A 21,885-nucleotide genomic window follows, 5' to 3' on the forward strand; every position below is an offset into this window, starting at 1 on the left:
GATTACCATTTTAGTACTTAAATGTGTTTTCCAAACATAAAGACCGCTATTGGTATGAAAATCAGATTTTCAGAGATTTAACACGTAGGTGGTAGATGATATAAACCTTCAGGTGATAATCAGCCATCAGAGATATTGTAGAATAATGAGCAGGACTGCTTTATGGTAATATTTGATTTCTGCATCAAGATCTTAAAGTAACTGTCTGGTTATTTTACTATTAATGGTAATTTTTTTGCACTATATCACAGTATATACTGATATAAAATTACTTATACCACGGTATAAGATTTACCAGCCTGTAATCCATCACAATAAACATTACAGCTATTCTGCTGATGTTGTCAAAGTTATGTTATTATTGAATTGTTTGTGCAGATTAGATTCTGCTACATTATTATAAAAAAAGAGCATAAAACACAGTTTCTGTTGATCATCTGTTGAAAACCACATATCTAAGAAGTTTTTATGGTTCTTTAGATTAGGTATTTTCATTTCATTATTTAAAAATGTGATATCAACAAACTTAAAACAAGGCTGTTTTCTTGGTTCCTGTGCTGACATTTTGGAGTTTTTTTAATCTGCGTACTACTACTGCATTATTAATGATTAAGTATTGTTGCAACCAGCAGTTACATTTAATGAACTACTGTCAGTACAATATGAGGTTACTTTACTAGAGTAGTTGTGCCTTAGTGCCACTTTAAACTTCTACTCCACTATATTTGAATTTCCACCATTTTTTCTCCACTACATCTCTCTTCAGAAGCTTATTAACCAGTTACTTTGCAGACAAAAAGTTTGAATATACTATAAAACATATCCTCATATTATAAAATGTGATGCATTGCTATAGATTAACCGAGCCAACTGTATATAAAGTATTTAAAATTATCTCCAGGTTGACAATTTTGGACGTTTTAAGTTTTTTTAATAATACTTCTGCAGTATTATTGTTTTTTGTAGCATATTTAGTCCTGATTTCAACCAGTGGACCAGAGAGAAAGACCCCATTGTTCTTCTTTCCGAGTCCAAACAGAAGACTGCAGGTGCAGGGAGTCGGCGCGTGGCGGCGGTAACGTGCGGCCAGCCTCACTATGACCTCACAATCATGGCGGCGGCCGTCAGGAGGTACAGTTGGTTCGTTTCCGTTTCTAGAAAAGTGGGAAGTTATCTGTTTAATTCAGTTTTCATCGCTCAGGCGGCGGCGTGCGCTTCCAAAATGGACTCGGAGAGACCAACCAAGGTTTGACAGTGACTTTGTCGTGTTTCAGGCTCACGTTTTTGCTGTGTCATGACTTAATTTTTACCCGTAATATTATTGTCCAAACAGAAAAATGCGTTATTCTGCAGCTTTTGTGACGCAACCGCTGCGTAGTCTGGTAGCTAAAGAGATAAACACCAGTGTTAATATTACTGCGCAGTCTGACAACAGGCCAGGTTAAACTACAGATCAACATTATTGGCTACAGGTGTTTTTTTATTTTTGCCTCCACAGCTGGAGTTTGCGGTGCAGATGACCTGTGAGAGCTGCGCAGAGAAAGTCAGAGCTGCTCTGGAGGATAAACCAGGTAAAAGAAAGCGTGCAAAGGTTTACCAACAAGAAACAGTTCCCTGTGCATTTGTCATCTGTAACCGACAGCTCTGTTTAACGGTGCTCTTATTCCTAGTGAGTTCACACAGCTGAGGACCATGACACAGCAGATAACGACCAGACTCAACCTTATCTGTCTCTTGGTTATGGCTGCCCTTCCTGTACACAGTATAGATGTTATATAGAGGCAGGTTTTATTTATATAGCACGTTTCATGACCAGACAATTGATAATACTGTTGTAGGTTTTCTCTAAAGAACTAGAACAGAAATTGTAGCCTTGTTTGTTTGTTTATATATTTGACAGGGACAGTACACAGCTACTAGATGCACCAAAATGTGCTGTGAACTGATTTACATCTGTATATCCACAACACTGTAAGAGAAATATTAACACTGTAATATACATTTATTTTAAATTTACAACATAGTTCATATTCACTATACAACATAAACATCAGCGGCAGTGTTTTTACAGCATTGAAACCACAACAACAACAACAACAACAGCATTTTAGAGTCACTTCCAGTTAATTTATTCCAATTAAATGTTAATCTAATGTAACCTAGAGACTTTAAATTGAAAGCTGAACATGCAACAATGTGCAATATGTCTACAGGCAAGATTGCAATGCAACATATGTCAGCAACTGTTTTTCAAGTTATTGTTTCTCCAGTAAGAAAAACAAAACACACTGGCTCAGAAACTACTAATAAGTGAGTTCAGTTTATTTTGGGGGGGATACAGCATGAAACAGAAGAGCTGCATAATCCACATTTGAGTTTTAAAGGGTGAAAGTTTGTCATTTTGCTTAATTAATGGCTAAGACCTTTTATTTTAGATTATCAAAATGTCGGCATCACTGTTTGTGTTGCAGTCTGCATGTGTGTAATTTCTCGGCCTGCTCGTGTGTCTATCAGCTGACCATTTTCATCTCTGTTAACGTGTCCGCAGGAGTGAAGTCTGTCAGTATCGATGTCAGTAAAGAGGAGGTGTTGGTGGAATCTGCTCTGACCAGTGCCGAGGTGCAGGCTCTGATAGAGAGCACTGGACGCAGGGCCGTGCTGAAAGGCATCGGAGGATCGGAGCAAGGTGAGGACGGCTGCGTGTTAAACCTCAATACTTTATGGTATTTTCTATAGCATGAATATTGAAGATTGTCAAGTAACAAAAGTCAACAAAAAACATGTTTACATTTAGGCCCCATTTCCACCAAGCAGTTGAGTTCATTGTGGTCTGCTTTGTTACACGTTAGAATAGTTATTTTTGAGTTTCCATTGTCAAAAGCTGTAGATGGTACCTGCAGGACCACTCTAGTCCATCCTAGCACACTGTACTGGGATGGTGGGGTGGAGCTAGAAACACTGCAGACCACTGATTAGTCCGAGAGAACCACAGCAACCACATAAACAGCTCTAGGGTTTAAATACATGTAGGTAGGGGTTATCATCCATGCAGTATTTGCAAAGCCAATAGTTTTAAGTATCCTAAATCCAGCATTGTTTACGTCCATGTTCACTAGCTTGCTGTTTTCGTCTTCCCTGCCTTTGCAAGCACTTCACAGCATATCTTGTTGGCATGTTACCACCACCTGTAGATCAGGGGAATGGTGTGAAAACCCATTGGCAGGCATGTGTATGCGCATCCCCCACTCATAGAAAAACATCTTCATAGTGCTACTAGAGGTCAAAAACTCCACAGGGAACCTTTTAAGAACAATATGTTATGGTGATGTAGCCTTTAGTAGATGGATAAATTGCCATGGAGGCACTAGTGCTGTTCACGCATATTAATAAAACACATCCTGGACAAACATCAGAAGTTGAATGCTAAAAGGAAGTTTGATTGCACCTATTTTGTATCCCTGACCACAACGTTGTAGTTAGCTCATGTACACTCTCAGACACAGTTGGTTATGGTTGATATGCCTCTGTACAACATATCAGACAAGGGTTTTAAGTCTGTGTGCCAGCTGATCTAAAAATATCTGTGTATGTTTCTGTTCAGCTCACAGATTCCCTCAGATAAAATCAAAAGTGAGCTGAGAACCATAATCTGATCACAGGCAGTCACTCGAGACGCATTTGAAATGCATCCTTACTCCGTGTATGAACTGCAGTAACATCCAAACACAACCTGGATGTATCTTGATGTGAGCTCACAGCCATAAACATACACAAACTGTTGTAGGATCTCTGTATTTTGTTATGACAGATCTGGGTTCAGCAGTGGCCATGATGGCTGGTGTGGGAACGATCCAGGGTGTGGTGCGTTTCCTGCAGCTGTCTGAACAGCGATGCTTGATTGATGGGACCATTGATGGTTTGGAGCCTGGACCCCACGGCCTCCATGTGCACACCCTGGGGGACCTCACACTGGACTGCCTGAGGTAGGACTGCGGTCAGCAAATCTTACAGTGCCTTGGTTAATGGTTTCAGCAGTATATGACTGTACTTCATTTAGTTGGACTCATCCTTGGTGCTCTGGAAGTTGTGCACTTTTCAGTATTTCAAGCTTTAAGTACCTGGGCACTGATACAATGATTTTTAAAAAGTCCTTTAACATGGAGTTGTGAAGTGGGAGAATCATAACATAAAGTAGGAAAGGTTCCCAGCTGTTGTAGTATGCTTTGAGTTTTAGGTGTGTGCCATAAATTTTTGAGTGTGCAGTGTAGGGAAGGCCACAGCTGGGTTATTGGTAATCTATATACACTTACTAGTATAGGTTTATGTCACAGCCATCAGTTTTAATTATTTCATATAGGGCTGCAACTAACGATTATTTTCATTATCGATGAATCTGCCAATTACTTTCTAGATTAATCTATTAATTGTTTGGTCTATAACATGTCAGGAAATAGTGAAAAATGTTCTTCCCAGTTTCTCAAAGTCCAAAGTGATGTCTTTAAACTTCTTGTCTTGTCAATCCAAAACCCAAAGAATTTTAGTTTAATATTATATAAAACGGAGAAAAGCTGAAAATATTTGAGAGGCTGAAAAATAACATTTTTGCATGAAAACCAATTAATTAATAAAATCAAAATATTTGGCGACTAATCATATCTGAAGACTACTTACATTTTAGGTACAGAGGTTTATGACTTGACATTTTTGTTTTTGATACATTGACAAGCATTTTAATATGTATATGAACTAGTCCTTTCCCCAGTATTTCACAGGCATACAATGTTTGTCATCAAGAAATGTCTCAGAAAATACTACTTAAAAAACTATAAAATGTAATCATATGTGCATTTTAATTATATGAACAAACTAAAACATTTTCAAGAAGCACTCAAAGTAAAAGGCATCACCCAAAAAAAAAAGAATGCATACATTTTTAACACAGTTGCTCATCTTTTGTAGAAGTGCTCCAGCCATTTGTGGACAGTAACAGCACCCAGAGTTAAACTTAGAAATTGCTCTAAAAACAAACTTGTATTAAATAAGATTTGATTTTGTCTTTCTTACAGTTGTGGAGAGCACTATAACCCCTTTGGAAGACAACACGGCGGTCCAGGGGACTCTGAAAGGGTACAGTATTATCTGTTATTTAGATCTATATAAATATATACACTTTTTCTTGGAGACAACTTGCCAGAAATTTAGATGTAAGAGGATCAAGGAGCAAAACATAAAGTAAATAATGGATCCTCTTATCGTAAAGTCTGACAAAACCACTCCTGAGATTTAATAAAACTTAACCACAAGCCAAATATAAGATGAGATTCACCTCTCAGATTGCCAAATCTCTCCCACAGGAGCCATTTTGAGCAGTTGTGCTCCAGGTGCCAAACTTTCCAATAAAGTGTATGAAAGAGCTACAAGTCTGAGGCAATGTTTCCTGGCTGTCACGATGTGTCCTCCTTGTGTGTTTACTTCTATGGTTCAGTGTTATTTACTCACTGTGTGTCATGTGGTTATGTGTAATTATTTTCACATGCAATATTGTCGTACAGCATGCAGGTGATCTGGGGAATATTGTTGCTGGACCAGATGGCAGAGCCTCATTTAGACTAGAGGACAGTCAGATAAAGGTAACACACACACACACACACACACACACACATTTTGCACTGGTAGTAAGGCAGATAGCTACAGTATATTGAGCTTTAAAAAGGTTTTAGAAAGCTGAGATGTCCTATATCAACATCCGATTTCCAAACAGCTTTTAATCCCCTCTTAATTGATCCCTTGGTGCCTGGCTGCAGGTATGGGATGTGATTGGCCGATCGCTGGTAGTGGATGCAGGGGAGGACGACCTTGGTCGAGGTGACCACCCTCTCTCTAAGCAGACTGGAAACTCTGGGGAAAGGTGGGTCAACGGCTTTAGCACCAGTAGCCCAGGTCTCTCTTTTGAGTCTGTTGCATGCTGTGATGTTATTTTGGATTGCATTAACGTGTTTCTATTTATTTGTCCACTGCCTGTTTATACAGAGGGTTGTGCTTTATTGTAATATTGTGATTGGATCTCTCTGTTGCCTTTTTTTGTCATTATGTGTTTATTTAATTTATTATGTAGATTGTAGAGCCAGACTGATATGGGATTTTTGGGACCGATAGTAATTTTTAGAGGGGTAAAATTCATAGATTATCGATATGAACCGGAATGAAAATACACCTTTTCTATGTGGACTGTGCTCCAATGTGAATATGCAAAGGTACTCAGAAGGCTGCTTTCTTAAATACATGTTAAGTAATTTAATGCTTAATAATTGATTGCCTCCTCTCTCTTACTCTGTGCCGCTTGCCACCGTATCGTAAATCGAAGTGCACTCTGCTGGACAAACTTTGGAGTGACACAAATATATTACCACAAGCATTTGTTTCTGCATTATATACTGGTAAAATTGACACATATCGGATAACATATACACTTACACTGATACAATACTGAAATGTCTACAATCTCAGCCAATGTGTCAGTGAACTGATACATTGGTTGGGCTCTACTTCAAAGGTACATGGAGAAGGGAAAAAGTTGGTTGGGCTCTACTTCAAAGGTACATGGAGAAGGGAAAAAGTCTGAAGAGGTCATAACTCCAGCAATACTTTTAGTATACACGCCTTCATTGTGGTCATCATAAAACACACTACAGTGAACATGTATCACATATAACTGACAACCAGCCCTATACATACATATACATATGAGCCAATGGGGCATCTGCACATGGTCTAAGGTCATGTGGCTTCAGGCCAATCACACTCCTAAACTGGCAGAGACTCTTTGAGTGAGTCAATACTTGAAGCTTCTTCTTTTCAAGAGACACCTTGTGAAGTAAAATTTATAATTAAAATTTGACAAAACAATCTGTGAATGGACCTTGAGTTGGGATTGTTTTGTGAACCACTAGCTCCAAGGTTGAGGCTTAATATAATTAATGCGTTTTCTTCATTGTTCCTTTTTCCCCTACAGACTGGCCTGTGGGATCATCGCTCGATCAGCGGGTCTTTTTCAAAACCCCAAACAGATTTGTGCCTGCGACGGGGTCACGCTGTGGGAGGAGAGAGACAGGCCGATAGCTGGGAAAGGTCGAAGCAAAGCCAACACAGAGACACCGGCAGCGCACCTCTGAACCTAGGAGCACAAACACCGACCACATTTGTAACCCGTGTTGGATAGTTTGAACAGAAAGAGCCCCTCGAAGAGAATTGCAGAGGACATTTGTCGACAGAGGGTGAAGCGAGAAAGACAAAGCACTAAGGAATATGTTTCCAGACAGCTGGACAATCGACCAAAGAAAAATAGCCTTATTTTCTTGTAATTTTTCTCTGGGATCAAATCAAATGCTCTTACAGCTGCAGGTAGTGTCCTCTGAGGATTTTAAAAGCACTAAAGCAGATTAAAACAGCCTTTAAAACAGGGAGTTTGTAAAATTCGCCTCTGATTAGCTAGATGTCTGTTAATACTGTTATATGTTTGTATAACCAGTCGCCTCTGACACAACTATCTCATCACTGTCTAAATTGATGTGCTTGTAAGATTTAAGGTATCCATTTTGACTGTACACTGGCTGGGGATAAATGCACTTCAATTTGCCATGAAAGTGTCGAAGTTAATTATGCAAGCCTCCTAAAAACAGCAGAAGTAGTAAAAAACATCCTGATACTCCCACCGCATCAGTGATTCCCAGGCAGGGATACTTGTACAACGGGGGATACTTCTGCAGTCCGGTGGACATTTTGAGACATTGTGGAGTGGCTCAGCTCAGAGATTATGATTTGGTAAAAAAATATATCAACATTTTTTATTTTAGGAGGAAAATCAACACGCAAATAGGATTACATAATGGTGTGATGCTGAGGCTGTCTCTACAGGATATGTCTTAAACTAATTCATCTGTAACCTAAGTGTTGTGATTGAGTATGCCTATAAAAAAAAAAAAAAAACCTGTAAAAAAAGCAAACAGAAAGGTCAAAATAGATAGCTTAAAGTAGTAGTTCGATGGCTGAAACATCCAGCTTTGGTTACTCCATGTGGTAGCAGCAACCTAAACATGGACTGCTCCAGGATGGAGGATTCACACTCTTATTATAAAAGGGAAACAATGTGTGGATACTTAGGAACCACTGGGCTTACGCAGGACACATTGAGGCAATCTGGGCCACTGTTAGCTGCGTTAGCTTGTTCTTTTTAAATCCATAAGGTGGTGTGAGCGACTTGGGTAAGAGAGATTGCAAGGAGCTTGGGAGAGGGAGTCAAATTCCATCCAGAGTGAAAGGCCAAGGGTGGGAGGGGGTTTGATAAGGGGAGGTGTCTTGAGGGATTGTGTGCTCAGCTGTTTTTCCAACATGGCGTTTAAGTGTACAGTTTCTTCATGGTGGTCACAGTCAACGTTGGTGTCATACAATGCAGGAAAATGAAATTCTGTGCCCATTTTCTGCTTTAAATTGTCCATTTTCTTGTGTATAAACTATACATGATGATTGAAGTCTAATATAATAATGTACAAAACTTGTACCTGCTGACACTTTTTGATTTTTGTTAACACATATTGAAGACTTAAGTATTGGGACATCGTTTACACCTATTGATGTACATATGTGAGTGTGTAGCTTTGTAGCTTTGCATTGATTTTCCAAATTGAGCATCGGTCCAGTCTCGTGACGCCTGAATAAGGTTATTGAATTTTTCCTGAATGCTCAGTCGGTGTTTCTTTTGTTTGTGTCTGAAGGTTGTGAATGCAACTTGAATGTAGAGCTGGAACTAATGACTGTTGATGTTATTGATTATTTATTTAATCTATAAAAATGTCCTTATTTCCCAGAGCCTGAAGTAATGTCTGTAAACCTTTTTTTGTCTGACTATCAATCTAAAAATATTTAATTTACAGTCATAAATCAGTGAATCCTCACATGGGAGACGCTGGAGCCAGGGAAAATGTTTTTGCTTGATACATTTCCCAGCACGGCTTGTTCGTTACCAGCCATGCATCTGTGTATTTGTTATACAAAGCCTGCATTAGCAGTCATTTTGCACTTAATCTGTCCTCTGTGGTTAAGCAAATATATGTCATATATATATATATATATTTTATTCATTGCACATAATGAGCTCTTTAATTGAACTCACTGGCTCCCTTCCTGTCCCGTTGGAGCAGAACCCTGTGGCATTGAGGTGGCCTTTTATTTCTTCTAAGTGGCTCTGATAAATTAAACAGGCTTACACTAGCTTTTGTGCGCGTGTACTGTGTGTGTGTGCGTGCTTGAGTCATTTCCATGTGTTCATGCGTTTTTGTGAGGAATCAGCATCCTCTGGGTGCAGCAGCAGCAGCAGCAGCAGCAGCAGCAGCCCCTCCCCTCTGCAGCCTCTCCAGCAGTATGCCCGACATGCAGACGGAAGCAGGCGCTACCATTTTGAAATACAGCACCGCCTAGGTAAGATGGTAGATCCTTTTATTTAATCGCCTTTTCTGCAGTATTATTCTCATCTGAACCGCATGGGAGGTAATTAACGCCAATTCGTCTTAAAGCTCGAGTGTGTCTGACGGGTTTGTTGTAGCGACAGAGACTATAAGACCGTGTTGTTGCACAGGAATCACTCGGTGTTACACTGTATTCAGTCCTGTGCGGGGGAAAAAAAATGATTGTTACATTGTATCGATCTCCTATTGAGAGCAAGTTGTTGCATCCGATATTGTGTGTTTATCGTCCTTTGTTGCGCATAACAAAGCGAAATCGAGTGTTTTTATTTATTTCCCCCCACCATGCCTTGTTTTCGCCTTAGGGCTTGTTTTGCTTTGGACACGAGAGTGAAACCAATAAGCATCCCGTCTCGCCATTCACATTCCTTTTTATATATATATATATACAGCAAACGTGGACCTGATTTTAACCTGTTTCTAACCAACTTATTGTGTCTTTTTGTCCATTGTTTCGATCGTAAAAATGACCCGAGTGGTGAAAATGTGTTGACTCAGCGTCGTGCTGCGTCATCAAAAAAACCAGCTTCCCCCTGGTTATTCCTCAAATGAATCCAGTGTGAATGCAGCAGCCATATGTAACTGGGGGGCACACTCACATACACACAGTATCTAAACACTGAAGCAGATTTACTTGCATCTCTTTGAATGTGTTTTCTATGAGGAGAAGAAGCAGCAGCATTAGGAGGAGGAAGGAGGTTTAGTTCAGTCAGTAGACAGCTGGCTGGAGCCTAAACCAAAAAATAGAAATGTTCTTCCCTGGTGTCATGTTCCACTTTGCCCTTTGATTTAGAGCCAGCCATAAAGGTTGTACAGGAGGGAGGAAAGGTGTTGGCCAACCTGTAGGAACACGCTTTCAGTTTGACCTGTAGATTAAGAAGCTTGCATGTGAGGAGGGAATTTAGGAAAGTTGAGTCTTTTTTCCAACACAAAGAGCATATTCTGTAGCACGCAAGCCCGAAAGTTTGTGCCATCACCGCTTTAAAATGCTGTGTGAATTGATACGCCGCACTCTCACCTGAAATGCTCATTTCCCCTGGCTGTTTCCTGTGCATGACTCATCGCTGTACGAGTGATCACAGCCTCCTCTGAAGTGAGAATGAGATCCTTAAAAGATCTCCTCCAAACTGCCTTTGCTCCGTGATATATATTGAAAATATTTAGCTGTTTTTCACAGACATAAGGCATTTTCTTAAGTTACTGTAGAGGAAACCCTGCTTTGTTAAGCCTAATATGAGCTCCTGTGACCTGAGTGGCCAACTCACATGCAAATGTAAGGTCTGTGTGGTTTTTAATTTGTGCTATTTGAATGTTAATCTGGCTGCTGTGATTTAAACATGCACTGAGGTTCTTTAACAAGAGTGCATGTGTAACAGTTTCCTCTTAATCACATGTTGCCACATTTTTTAAAATGTGTGTGCTTTAATTCGCTTATCTCTGTAATAAACACAAGTTTCATGTCAGAGAAATGGAGCAACCTAAACTCGGCAGCACCAGCTCCCTCACAGACATTTTTAAACCCTGAAAAAGACACTAAATAGCTGGGTCAGCTGTGTCCCTGCGCACTGCAGTACAACCCTGTATTCAGACAATTGCACTCCACTACTTCCTTCCCCTCATCAGGTGTGGCTTTGTTCCCACTCAGTAGTTGTTATATCTGTGGCAGCTGGTAGTTGCACTGTGAAGTTAATCCCCTCTCTTATCTCTAACCACAGTCAAGTACATCACTCCTCTATTTCTCTGCAGCGCCATGGACAAGAGCCACACAGTGAAGCTCTTCGTGGGCAACCTGGCGTTGGACACCACCCAGGAGGAGCTGTCAGCCATCTTCGAACCCTACGGCCAGGTGGTCAGCTGCAGTGTGCTGCGACAGTTTGCCTTTGTCCACTTGCAGGGTGAGGGTGCCGCCGAGCGCGCCATCCGGGAGCTCAATGGGCGGGAGTTTCGTGGACGGAATTTGGTGGTGGAGGAGTCGAGGGGAAGGCCGTTGCACTCCACCAAGGTGTTTGTGGGTAATCTGAGTGGGATGTGTACCACTGAAGACCTCCAGCAGCTGTTCCAGACATTTGGAAAAGTTCTTGAGTGTGACAAAGTCAAAGGTGAGTAAAGACCCTTGTAACATTTGAATTGTTTTAAAATGCTCCCTCCCAAGCACATCCCTCTCAAGTTGTGCTTGTTGTTAGTAAAATAAGTGTTGTGAGTGAAGTCATGCTGTAGTGCAGGTAAGCGATCGTATCTGACAGTCTTATTCCAAGTGTTGAGTTGCTGAGAGTCAGAATCTGACTGTGTTGTGATACTCAAAGTAATCCTTGTTGTAAAGATGGACAAGGTGGTTTTCTTTCCCGCAATTTGTACTTTTTCATAGAAGTATTAAGTAAGTGCCTGTGGCAATGCCACTGTGATCCTAACTGTTGTCCCTGCGCTCAATGACAGCCAGGCATTCCTCTTCCGCAGGCTATGCCTTTGTCCACATGGAAAACAAGGAAGATGCTCTCCAGGCCATCGAGGCCCTGCATGGCACCTCGTTTAAGGGCCGTCCCCTGTCTGTAGAGCTGTCCAAGGTCCAGCCCAGCAAGCAGGCACCTACAGGAAAAATCCCCTGCGTTAACTGTGGAAAGCAGGGCCACTATGCTGGAGAATGCCCTGTGGGGAAGCCTTCTCTGGAGCAATACCAGAGTCAGGCAGCGGTCTTAGCCGCTGCTGCTGCTGCAGCCGCAGGCCTGCCACTACAAGTCCAACAAAGCGTGCACAATTCAGTCTACAACACCTCCACCTTTGATCCCACATATGCGGCTCTCACTGGGATCACCACAGGCACACGCACGGATGGAAATCCAGTGAATCCAGCTGTTTATGGTGCCCTTGCCAGCCAGGTGTATGGTGCCAATGTTGCCAATCAGCTTTATGGATCGGTGGCCAATCAGGCAGCTCTTACATCAGGCGCCGCCCAAATGTACAGCTCGATGACCCCCAACATTTACGGCCAGATGGCTGCATCTCCGGCGGCTGCTGCTGCGGCTGCCGCCGCCGCTGCCTACTCTACTCCAGTGTACACACCAACTATGGCCAACACCCCTGTCTATCTGACTGCTGCTCATGGAATAGAAATGCCAACAGCAGCGGCTGCAGTCAACCCCGCCTACACTGTATCTCCAGCAATTTATGGTGCTGCTTCACCAGCCTACGCTCATATAAGCGCCATGGGAGCAGCAGACCCTACGACAGCCATCTTTGAGGCAGCCAGACAGGCACATTACTTTGCCCAGGGCCAGCAGGTTGTGGCCGAGCAGCAATCAGTGGCTGCAGCAGCAGCGGCAGCAGCAGCTGTGGCAAAGTCTGGTGAGAGAGACCGCAGTCCCCTACGGAGGTCGTTGTTACCAGACCCTGTGATGAAGCCGTTCATGTACCAGAGAGCCAAGCCACGCCGACCCCTGCTGCCCACGCCAGCTGGCCGAGCGGCAGAAGAAGCAGCGGAGGCTGCAGAGGACCCCATGGCCAGGTAGGACACGATCCGTGATTGTTTTTACCATCAGCTCTGCAGCACCACTGAAAGATTCCCAGAAGGTTTACCTCTAGGAATCTGCTATTTTCTTGTTCTAGCCATGCTTTAAAATAAAAAAAAGCTTTTTTGAATCATCCATGCTTCCTGTTCGCTTTATCACTTTCTTGTTATTCCCACTGTGTTGCCAAGTGCCACAATAAATGCCCATGCTGTCCCTCTTCCTACCTAATCCCTCCTCTCCCTACCCATCCCTCTTTATTCCCCATCCTCCATTCTCTTAGGTATTATGCGGAGTACTACCAGCAGCTGCAGCAGTACCCCCAGTTCCAGTACGCTTACCCACCGCCGAACGCAGTGACAGCTATCCCTGGCATGCCGGGAGTGTCAGCAGTCCAAGCTGTACCCACGATGTCCGCCCAGCCAGTTGCCACGCTGGATGCCCTCAGGCCAGTGGTCCCCACAGCTGCGGCAGTGGCAGCCGCCATGGCTGCGCCCAGGGTGTATGAGCCGCCGTTGCCGCCGCCCACGCGCAAGGAGGCCATCCTCCGCCGCCCCGAACTCTCCCTTCACACGCCTGAGCCCCCCTTCCGATAGTCGCACACAACTCTCTGCCCCCACCCCTTCCTCTTTGCCCTGAACCCCATCCCCTCTTCCACCCCAAACTTGACCACCTTACAGCAGCTGTATGTGTGTGTATGTGAGTTTGTGTGCGTCTGGGGGCTCTAGGTGTGTGTGGGGGGGGGGGGTTTGACACTGGGGGCTCCTTGGTTTATTAACCTGCTTTACGAGGGACTTGATCAGCTAACCTTGGTCCTGTTTGCATACACACAGTGCAGCCACGAAAGGGAGGCTCTCATCTGTTGTACGGGCATTTTTTGTGCTTTTCAGTTTTACTTTTTTATCGTGCCAGTCTCACACTTGTGCCAGTATTAGACTGATCCAGTCAGTTGTTTCATATGCCTTTATTTCTGCAACCCAGTTATGATTTTCTAAGGCCAAATCTACGATAAAAGACATCAGCCATCCTCCTTAGGCCTAGATGATCAGTTAGGGCAGCTAATTTGAAACCTTTTTTGCCTTATGTTGAAGAGTTTAGATTTATAATCAGATGGGAAGTCAGATAAACACATATTGTGTACTGGCTGCATTGCATCGTTCCCAACAGAACCAAGGTTGATGTGTTTTGGGGGAGTGTTTGTCTTGAATGTGATGTGGATGTAGTATGTGTATACGAGTGCAAGAGAGAGATATGTGCGGGCTCCTGACCTTGCAGCGCACAAATGCAGCAGCTAAGACTGCGCCTTGCAGAAAAAAAAAAGTAAAGCACACATAATACGTACTGTATTGTATGTTTGGATCTCTCCTTGACCCCTTTTTCCCCCACCTGTACTCTAACTACAACACTGGAAGACACTGCTCCGCCTCTCTTTCTCTTTCTAACTACAGCTGCCTACCTCTGACAGTAAATTTCAGTGTAGAGTCTATTATATTATATTCCACACCTTTCACCCAGTCAGCAGTACATTTCGTGCTCCTGTAAAGGTACAGGCTCAGCAGTTTAGGGAGGGAGGAGCCGGATTTCAGTGGCAGTGACTTTTGTAGATATTCTGTATTAAGTCCTCCTACATGTTCAGAGGCCTTTTTTTTAAGAATGGTTTGTGTTTTGTTTGTTTTAGTGTTAGTTTATATGTAATACAAGTCAACCTGGGGTGTAATGAATTGTAAATGGAAAAAATAACCCATGTGTGACTACTGAATGAGCTGTTTACAAAGGATTTTTACACTGCATCCTATTAGGATTTATGATATGTGACAAGCTCAATTATGTGCCTATAAGCTTTGAGTGAAGTGCATTACGTGGAGGGATCTCCTATTTTAAGTGCTTTTGACTTTTTAATCATTTCAAGGGAGGGGGGTTGGGGGGGGTAACGGGAGCCCTACAGAGCTTAGTATCCAGAAGGGAGCTTTCTCATGGACACTCCTGTGTTAGATTTGTTTCATATCATATGGTTTTTAAAGAGCCACAAACTGAGCCTCACAGGTTCACAATTAGCCGCTGGTTTTAAGCAGGAACGACAGTGATAGCACCAATGAAGTGAGAGATAGGGCAGTGTCTTCCAGTTGCCCCAGCTATCCTACTTTTTCCAACTACCAGACCTGCTTCAGATTGTAATTGCAAAGATATTTTAGTGTCTGTTTTAATCTGGTTTTTGGACCTAGTAGGTGGGGTTTGCTGCATCAGGATAACAAAAGCTTGACTTGCAAGTACAGGCACTTTTTGACATTCATGAGCTTGTCCTGAGTGGGAAATTCCACACATTTGGTCCCGCAATCAATTAAAACAATCACAACACAGTTTTTTTTTTTTTTTTTTTTTTTGCAAACACTATTTGATAGCGGTCTGATGCACACACAGACATACCCTCTGAAATCACCTTACTGCCTCGCTGTTTCCCCCCTTCCCTCTCCCCGTGTGGTTTTTAGTGGTTAAGTGACTTTTGCATCTCACAGTGTAATCTTTCTGTGTTGTATATACAAACACATACCAGTTGCATCCTTTGTAGAATTATGTGGTTTGCGAAATGTCTTGTTTGCCATGTTTGAGACCGTATTTTTTAGAGAAGTATTTTAATTTTGCCTTTTTTTTTTTAAGAAAAGACCAAAAAAAAAAGTTAAAAAAAAAAATCAGCATGCTTTTTATTGAGAATATGTACACTATAATCATTATTATAATAAAGAATGTTTGGCTGACTACTGTGGTAAAAGAAAGCAAAGGGTTTGGACATTTCCCCTTCTTGTTTATGTTCTTCTCCACTATCTGTTTCTCTTGTGTAAAATGACCACCAGACCCATTTGACTGGGGACCCAGGGGGAGACAGGTGTAGATGCTGGCCCAGCTTTGCTCTCTTTGGTCAGGGTAAGTGCGGGTTGGTGCTCCTTTCTCTCTCCAGCCTCTCAAAGTGGGTGCAAATCAAAATTCATGAAGGTTTGCATCTGACCAAATGCACTTCAGTATTTAATTCTGGCAAGAAAGGCTTGGTATTGTCCTTTTTTTTTTTTTTTTATTAAATTGATTTTCCAGCAGAAAGGACATTATATAATACACACTGTGAAATCATGTTGAGAGCTGGGGAGAGGCACACAGATAGAATGGCCTGGGTGCATTTTGATCTGTGGAGCAGTCCTGTTCCTGGGGTTGATGGGTGTGCGTCTGGTCTGGTCTGGTCTGGTCTTTCCCTGCTGCACCAAATTCTTCCCCTCCGTGTGTCTCTGTGTCCACTCTACTCTCAGACCTGCATGTGTGATAACCTGTAACTCTGCCGCAAGAAAAAAAAAAAAAACCCCGCGACAGTCCAGCTCTGAACTAACTATCTCAACTGAATTAGGTCACCATGCCACCTGGAACGGCCAGCGTGCAGCCGTGCGTGAGCGTGGCGGCGTGAGCCATGGGGAGGACTTTTTGCGCGACGCCACCGCAGTGGGAACTTGTTCTCTCTCTCTTCACCACCAAGGTAAATGAAAAACGAAACAAAAACAAAAGCACTGACCTACCTTCTCCCCACCTGCCGCCCCTCCTTTTGACTGTGCCTTGACCAAACACTACCCGACCCCCCCCCCCCACCACCACCTTCCTCTCCTCCGCCATCACCACCTCCCCTTCTCCCCACTCCGTAACTCCTCTGCTGCAGTGGCAGTGCCATCGGTGGGGGTGGCGGGTGGGGTGGGGTGGGGCTAGGACCCCCTCCACAAGACTGAGTCCTGTCTCGCATCAGCATACAAGACTGTGCCCTCTGTCCCGCTGGTGTCTGAACTAGTGAATACTAGGGAAGTGTGATAGAGTGTGTGTGTGTGTGTGTGTGTGTGAGAGAGAGTGCGTGTGTGTGTGTGTGTGTGAGAGAGAGAGTGCGTGTGCGTGTGTGTGCTTGTTAAACAGAAGGAGAGCATGGATGTGTGAAGAACTCTGGGTGGTGTTTAATTGATTGGTGAAGCTTGGCACATGTGGACACACCCTTCCCCTTCCCCTGCCCGCTGGTCAACTCCTCCACCGCCGTATTCGCCGCCCTCACCCACCCTTCCCTGCCTCCCTCCCTCCCTTCCTTCCACACCTCCCTCTTCCCACCTCCTCCTCACCCCCATCCTACTGTCCCTATGCGCCTCTCCTCTCCGCCGTTCACACACACACAGCGCTTTTTCCGCCGCCACCGCCGTCGCCACCTTGGATCTGGGTTCGTGGCTCTGGCTCGGACTCAACTTCCCAGAACCACCCACCTGACCCAACCTCCCCACCCTCCTTTGTTACCATAGAGGCCTGGGCGTGCCAATGGACAGTGTTTGTGTGGTGGCCCGCCGCCGGACTCAGTAACATGACACAGAGAGACTTCAATGTTGGACAAGTCGCTTTGCTAAAACTGTTGAATGCTGGGTTTGCTCCACATGGCTGTGGAAGGGATCGTAACTCCTGTTTCCCAAAAGAACTTAGCTCCATTACATCCTTAAGTGATAAATCAACCTCAAACTATGGAACCTCAAACAATTTTCGTACCTTTGGGTCCCTCACAGCCTGTGTGCCAATCAGAAACATCCTATAAGATAGGCCTAGGTATGAGGCCAGTCTGACCTGTAGATTCTCATCAATCTCAGGGTTCCTATAGGACTTTTCTGGTACGGCAGCTCTCTTTCTCTAATACTGGGATCAGCTGGAATGGCTGGATATGTGCTCTGAGTGACTTGTATGTGTTCCTACCTGTTAAGATTGTCCATGTGCTGAGATGGAGAGCTTAAGCGTCACACACACTCAAACACACACGCACACGATCCCACACTCATAGGCTTTTAGTATGTCAAACGAGTTGTCTGGCATTTGCTCCGACAGCTGCGAGATGGAGTCGAGACAAAGAGGGCGTTGCCTTCTGTCTGCCTAACAAACAATGGAAATGGAAGAAGAAGGAGAGGGATGAATAGATGAGTTAATTATAAGGTGAGTTGGTAGTGGAAGGATCCTTTTGTTCAAGGCTACCCCCTAACCTCACCTTCCTGATCTTGGAGGACCCTTTTATTAATTGCCATCGTAGAAATACTAGCCCAGAATCTTATTCTAAAAAGGACCCTGTTTGCACGGAGGTGTCACTCATTTACTTATGCTCCCAAGATAGTAGAAAATGTAATTACTGTACATGTAGTCAGGAAAAGAACAAGCTGATCAAAGCCTGACACTCTTCCCCGCCTCCATGATCAGGGTGCGTGGTGCTCCAGTGTTTTTTTTTTCTCTCCCACCAGCCACCTCATCCTCCCCACTCTCCCAGCTCCTCACTAAAGGCTTCTTCCGGTGCTTGCGAGTCTGGGCTTCCTGTGCTTGGGTGAATGCAGCCACGCATCTTTAAACCCCCCCCTTGCTCTGAATTCACAGTCGCACCATACTGACAGCCAAAGCTCGTTGCAGCCTCCTCCTTACTTCCACTTCCTCACCCACTCCCCTCCCCCCCCGCCTTCTGTGCTGTGTTTGGACAGCTGAAGAACTGTAATCCAGATGCTCTTTGTGCGCACATCTCTGTATTTTTGTTGTTTTTGATGGGATCCCACAGGTTGCATCTGTTCTCCTGCAGCAGGTACGAGCTGAGACGTGCAAGTGTGTGCCCATCTGGAACACACCCCAGTTTGGTTTGAGCACAACCCATAGACCATAATGCCTTTGAGTTTGCAGTAATGAGATTCAGTAACCAATGTGACCATGACTATTCTAGCTCTTCTAGCACAAATGTGAATTACATATATCAGACTCTAATGCTGCTCATCCTTTCTTGAGATAAAGACGTTAGCGGTGGAGTCATACCTCAGCCATTACCTCGTGGACACGACATAAACACCTGCAGAATGTAATGCAGTTCAATACAAAATGTATTAAGAAGCTCAATTTATTTCTGTTGAGATTTTGTATAAGCGTTGGCGGTGGTGTATTAGCTTGCATTACATCGTAAAGTGTTCATGTTATTTTGTCCATCCCTTCTCTGTCTTATGTTTAGTAGCCATCAGAGGCCAACTCTGTCTTTTCCCGTGGTCCAACTTAATTGTAAAACTCACATAGTTGGATTATGTTTACCATCCAATCCAATTCCCCCAGCTCAGTAGTAGCACAGTAACATACCTAATGGTAACCACAAATAGTCACACAGTAGCTAAACCTCCTCAAGTAGGTTAATGGACCAAGCTGTGTGTAGTTACATTTAATGTCTGATTAATTATAATATAAATCATTCTAAATTCCAAAGACACATCAAGGGTGACTGAATAATGTGTCACCTCGAGAGGATAGAAATCTGGATCTGCTCATTTCTAGGAAATTTGTTCCAGCACAAAGTCAAACAGGATTTGGGTGGGGGGGGGGGTTAGTTGATGAATGTTAGATGAAATCTTTGCATCAATATGTTTACTGTGAATGACGAATCCTGATATAAACATGAATTATATTGTAAGGTTGTGTATGCATATATATGCCTTTTAATCTGTATTTCTTAAAACGTTCTGAGGCATTTTCAGTCTGCATGCAAATCATGAATAAATTCTTGTTTTTCTCATAAAATTGCCTGAATCTCTTTTGTTCTGATTGAATTGAGATAATACAGAATGCCATGAGTATTTCTTGATAAACAGTTTGATATACTGTAGATAATAAACAGTATAAACTGTGCATTCACCTGCACCCTCATTTTCAGCAGTGTGGAATAAGACGGTTTTAGCAGCTGTCAATCTTTGCAGTACTTGGCCCAGGGCTACTTGGCCTGTAGTGAAAGAGAGGAACTCCAACATTTCTCAAAGTTTTTAGTAATGGAATTGGACATTCAGACCTTTTTTTGTTCTGGGAGAGGTAGGGCTGAAACTACAGAGGTCTGGGTTTGCCACTGAGTGTCACCAACAGCAACAGGTGCATTTCAGAGGCCATAAAAACCTCTCTGGAGCGAGGGGGCGTAAATGACATCCCTCCTCACCACTCACAAGCCCGTCAACCCTGCCCGCGGGACAGTACCCCGCCTTTTACACCTTTTTAGGGTCAGAACCCGATACCCAAGCTGTCAGTTCCCATACTTATTGGGGTGCGGTCACGTGTGCCACTTTTGACCAGGAAAGGAGCACCGGCCAGCAGGGTCTTCTGGTAGTGGGAGCACCACCTCCGCACAGGCACCTCGCAGCCCCTAACAGTCTCTCCCCCCCGAAAGCGAGACCCCTCGTCTCAAGGAGGTTCTTGCCCTCACGGCGTCGTCGTCGTTTGTGTTGCTGATTTATTTTTTCTTACTAAAAGCTGAGGGGGACGTGAGAGTCCTGACAGAGGCGGCACGATGACAGCTGTCGAAACCCAAATGACATACAGCAACTCCTACACGATCCACCATGAAGAAGCGTACATGACCCAAGAGGATGACTGGGACAGGGACCTGCTGTTGGACCCTGCCTGGGAGAAGCAGCAGAGGAAGGTAGGTTTTGGATCCGGAGGCTCTGGGCTGCGGGTTAGGCTTGTGCCGCCGTGCGTAATTACGCACCGACTTACCCATGCATCACACAATCAACCAGTGACTTTTTGAATGCATTTTAAATGACAAATGTTATGGTTTCGGGATTATTAGCCTCCTCATGATTGTCTAAAACAGCCCTACATGTAAAACGGGCATCTGCGCCTTGGCTGTCCTCGCACCTGGCACTTCAGTCCTGCTGGAAGCTGTGTGGGCAGATATTTTGGGCCGTGGAACTTTCTCAGTGTTGTCTTTCAGTTACCCCCGATTGCCTTGCGAAGACTGTCTAAATATAATACCACCCTCCCCAGTCTCTCGTCTAAGCTACATTTGAATCATAACTTAGAAAATACACATACGTTAAGAAGGACTTTAACAACATTAAGCCAACCTGGAGCAAATTTAGGCCGGGGTGAAGTCACCTACTTTGATTTATATCAGTTTACCAGCTATTTTATACAGACATGAGTGATTAGTAACACCAAAAAGCGGCATTTTTTTTATATCACTAATAAATACTGATTTAAAGAGTTTATAAACACAAGTAACAACAATAAAACTTGTGTATTCGTACAAATAGACTTCTTTAACCTGATGTTTCCAGCCACACTAATCTAGCCCGGGCCCAGCCGTTGCCTAGGCGACCCAGCTGACAGGTGCGTTTAATGAGCCGTCGGAGCTAAAAGTCAACTGACAAAGGTGACGTCTGCCGCCGCAAAACTGGGACAGAAACAAGGCTTGTAAAGGTTAATACAGTTTTATTATTAGTCTAAATGTTCACCTGACACACAGACTGTCCTGAGAGTGTTTCAGTACAGAGGAAAAATATGTATCATCCTCGGTGGGGTTTATCTTTAAAGGGTTCAACTGGTGTGCTTCCCCATGGTTGGTCGCCATGTTGGATGGCCATTTTCAAAGAGGTGACCGCGGTTTGCCGTCTTCCTCGGCGGAAATAGCTCTCAGGTACACAGTTTCTTGTGGTTTAGAAGTAGCATTAAGTTATAACATTTTCTGAGAATCAAGCTTTCTTTTAGGAAGGTTAGTACAGGTAGTATTTTAGGCCCTGGTATTGTGAAAGAGTGCGTAACGTTACACATAGAGCTAACACAAATTAACAAGTTGATTAATGACATTTCTCTATCTTTTAATACAGCTGAAACCAAAAGGTATTCAGTCTGCATCACAATGAAAGAAATACTTGTGACTGGGTAAATTAAAAACAGGATTTATTTGTGAATACAATATAACAATACAATAATAATATACAATAATTAGAATTAAATTTATAGTGATTAATTTACTTGTAGAAAGAGTCACTTTCTGTTATACAATTTTTTTGAGTTAAAACTTGGAAGATGTTTAA

General features: G+C 43.4%; 3 protein-coding genes across 8 annotated transcripts in view; all 3 read left to right on the forward strand.

The window, feature by feature from the left end:
* The first annotated feature begins 1,109 nt into the window (after window positions 1–1,109).
* LOC127379397 (copper chaperone for superoxide dismutase) lies at window positions 1,110–8,865 on the forward strand. Its single transcript, XM_051428924.1, has 8 exons — window positions 1,110–1,246; window positions 1,499–1,571; window positions 2,549–2,686; window positions 3,809–3,983; window positions 5,067–5,127; window positions 5,553–5,630; window positions 5,805–5,908; window positions 7,013–8,865. Exons 1-8 carry the CDS (start codon window positions 1,112–1,114, stop codon window positions 7,170–7,172), a joined length of 924 nt encoding a protein of 307 aa, XP_051284884.1. The 5' UTR covers window positions 1,110–1,111; the 3' UTR covers window positions 7,173–8,865.
* A 457-nt stretch (window positions 8,866–9,322) lies between these two features.
* rbm14b (RNA binding motif protein 14b) lies at window positions 9,323–19,597 on the forward strand. Of its 6 annotated transcripts, none has more exons than XR_007888300.1 (5): window positions 9,323–9,474; window positions 11,265–11,617; window positions 11,952–13,017; window positions 13,302–16,532; window positions 17,326–19,597. XR_007888300.1 is itself a non-coding variant. In XM_051428913.1 (4 exons), the coding sequence occupies exons 2-4, from the start codon at window positions 11,269–11,271 to the stop codon at window positions 13,612–13,614; spliced, it is 1,728 nt and encodes a 575-aa protein (XP_051284873.1). In that variant the 5' UTR covers window positions 9,323–9,474; window positions 11,265–11,268; the 3' UTR covers window positions 13,615–19,597. The 6 variants fall into 6 exon arrangements, 3 of the variants coding, with proteins under 3 accessions (XP_051284873.1, XP_051284875.1, XP_051284874.1); XR_007888302.1 differs by having other exon boundaries at window positions 18,298–19,597; XR_007888301.1 differs by having other exon boundaries at window positions 13,302–15,937; window positions 16,407–19,597.
* A 533-nt stretch (window positions 19,598–20,130) lies between these two features.
* Window positions 20,131–21,885, forward strand: part of actn3b (actinin alpha 3b) — a 33,801-nt gene continuing 32,046 nt past the window's right edge. The window contains exon 1 of the mRNA XM_051428892.1: window positions 20,131–20,486. Coding sequence (XP_051284852.1) covers window positions 20,352–20,486 — 135 coding nt within the window. The 5' untranslated portion in view covers window positions 20,131–20,351. The remainder of the gene's footprint in view (window positions 20,487–21,885) is intronic.

Source organism: Dicentrarchus labrax, unplaced genomic scaffold (assembly GCF_905237075.1).
Source record: "Dicentrarchus labrax unplaced genomic scaffold, dlabrax2021, whole genome shotgun sequence".
Lineage (NCBI taxonomy): Eukaryota > Metazoa > Chordata > Actinopteri > Moronidae > Dicentrarchus > Dicentrarchus labrax.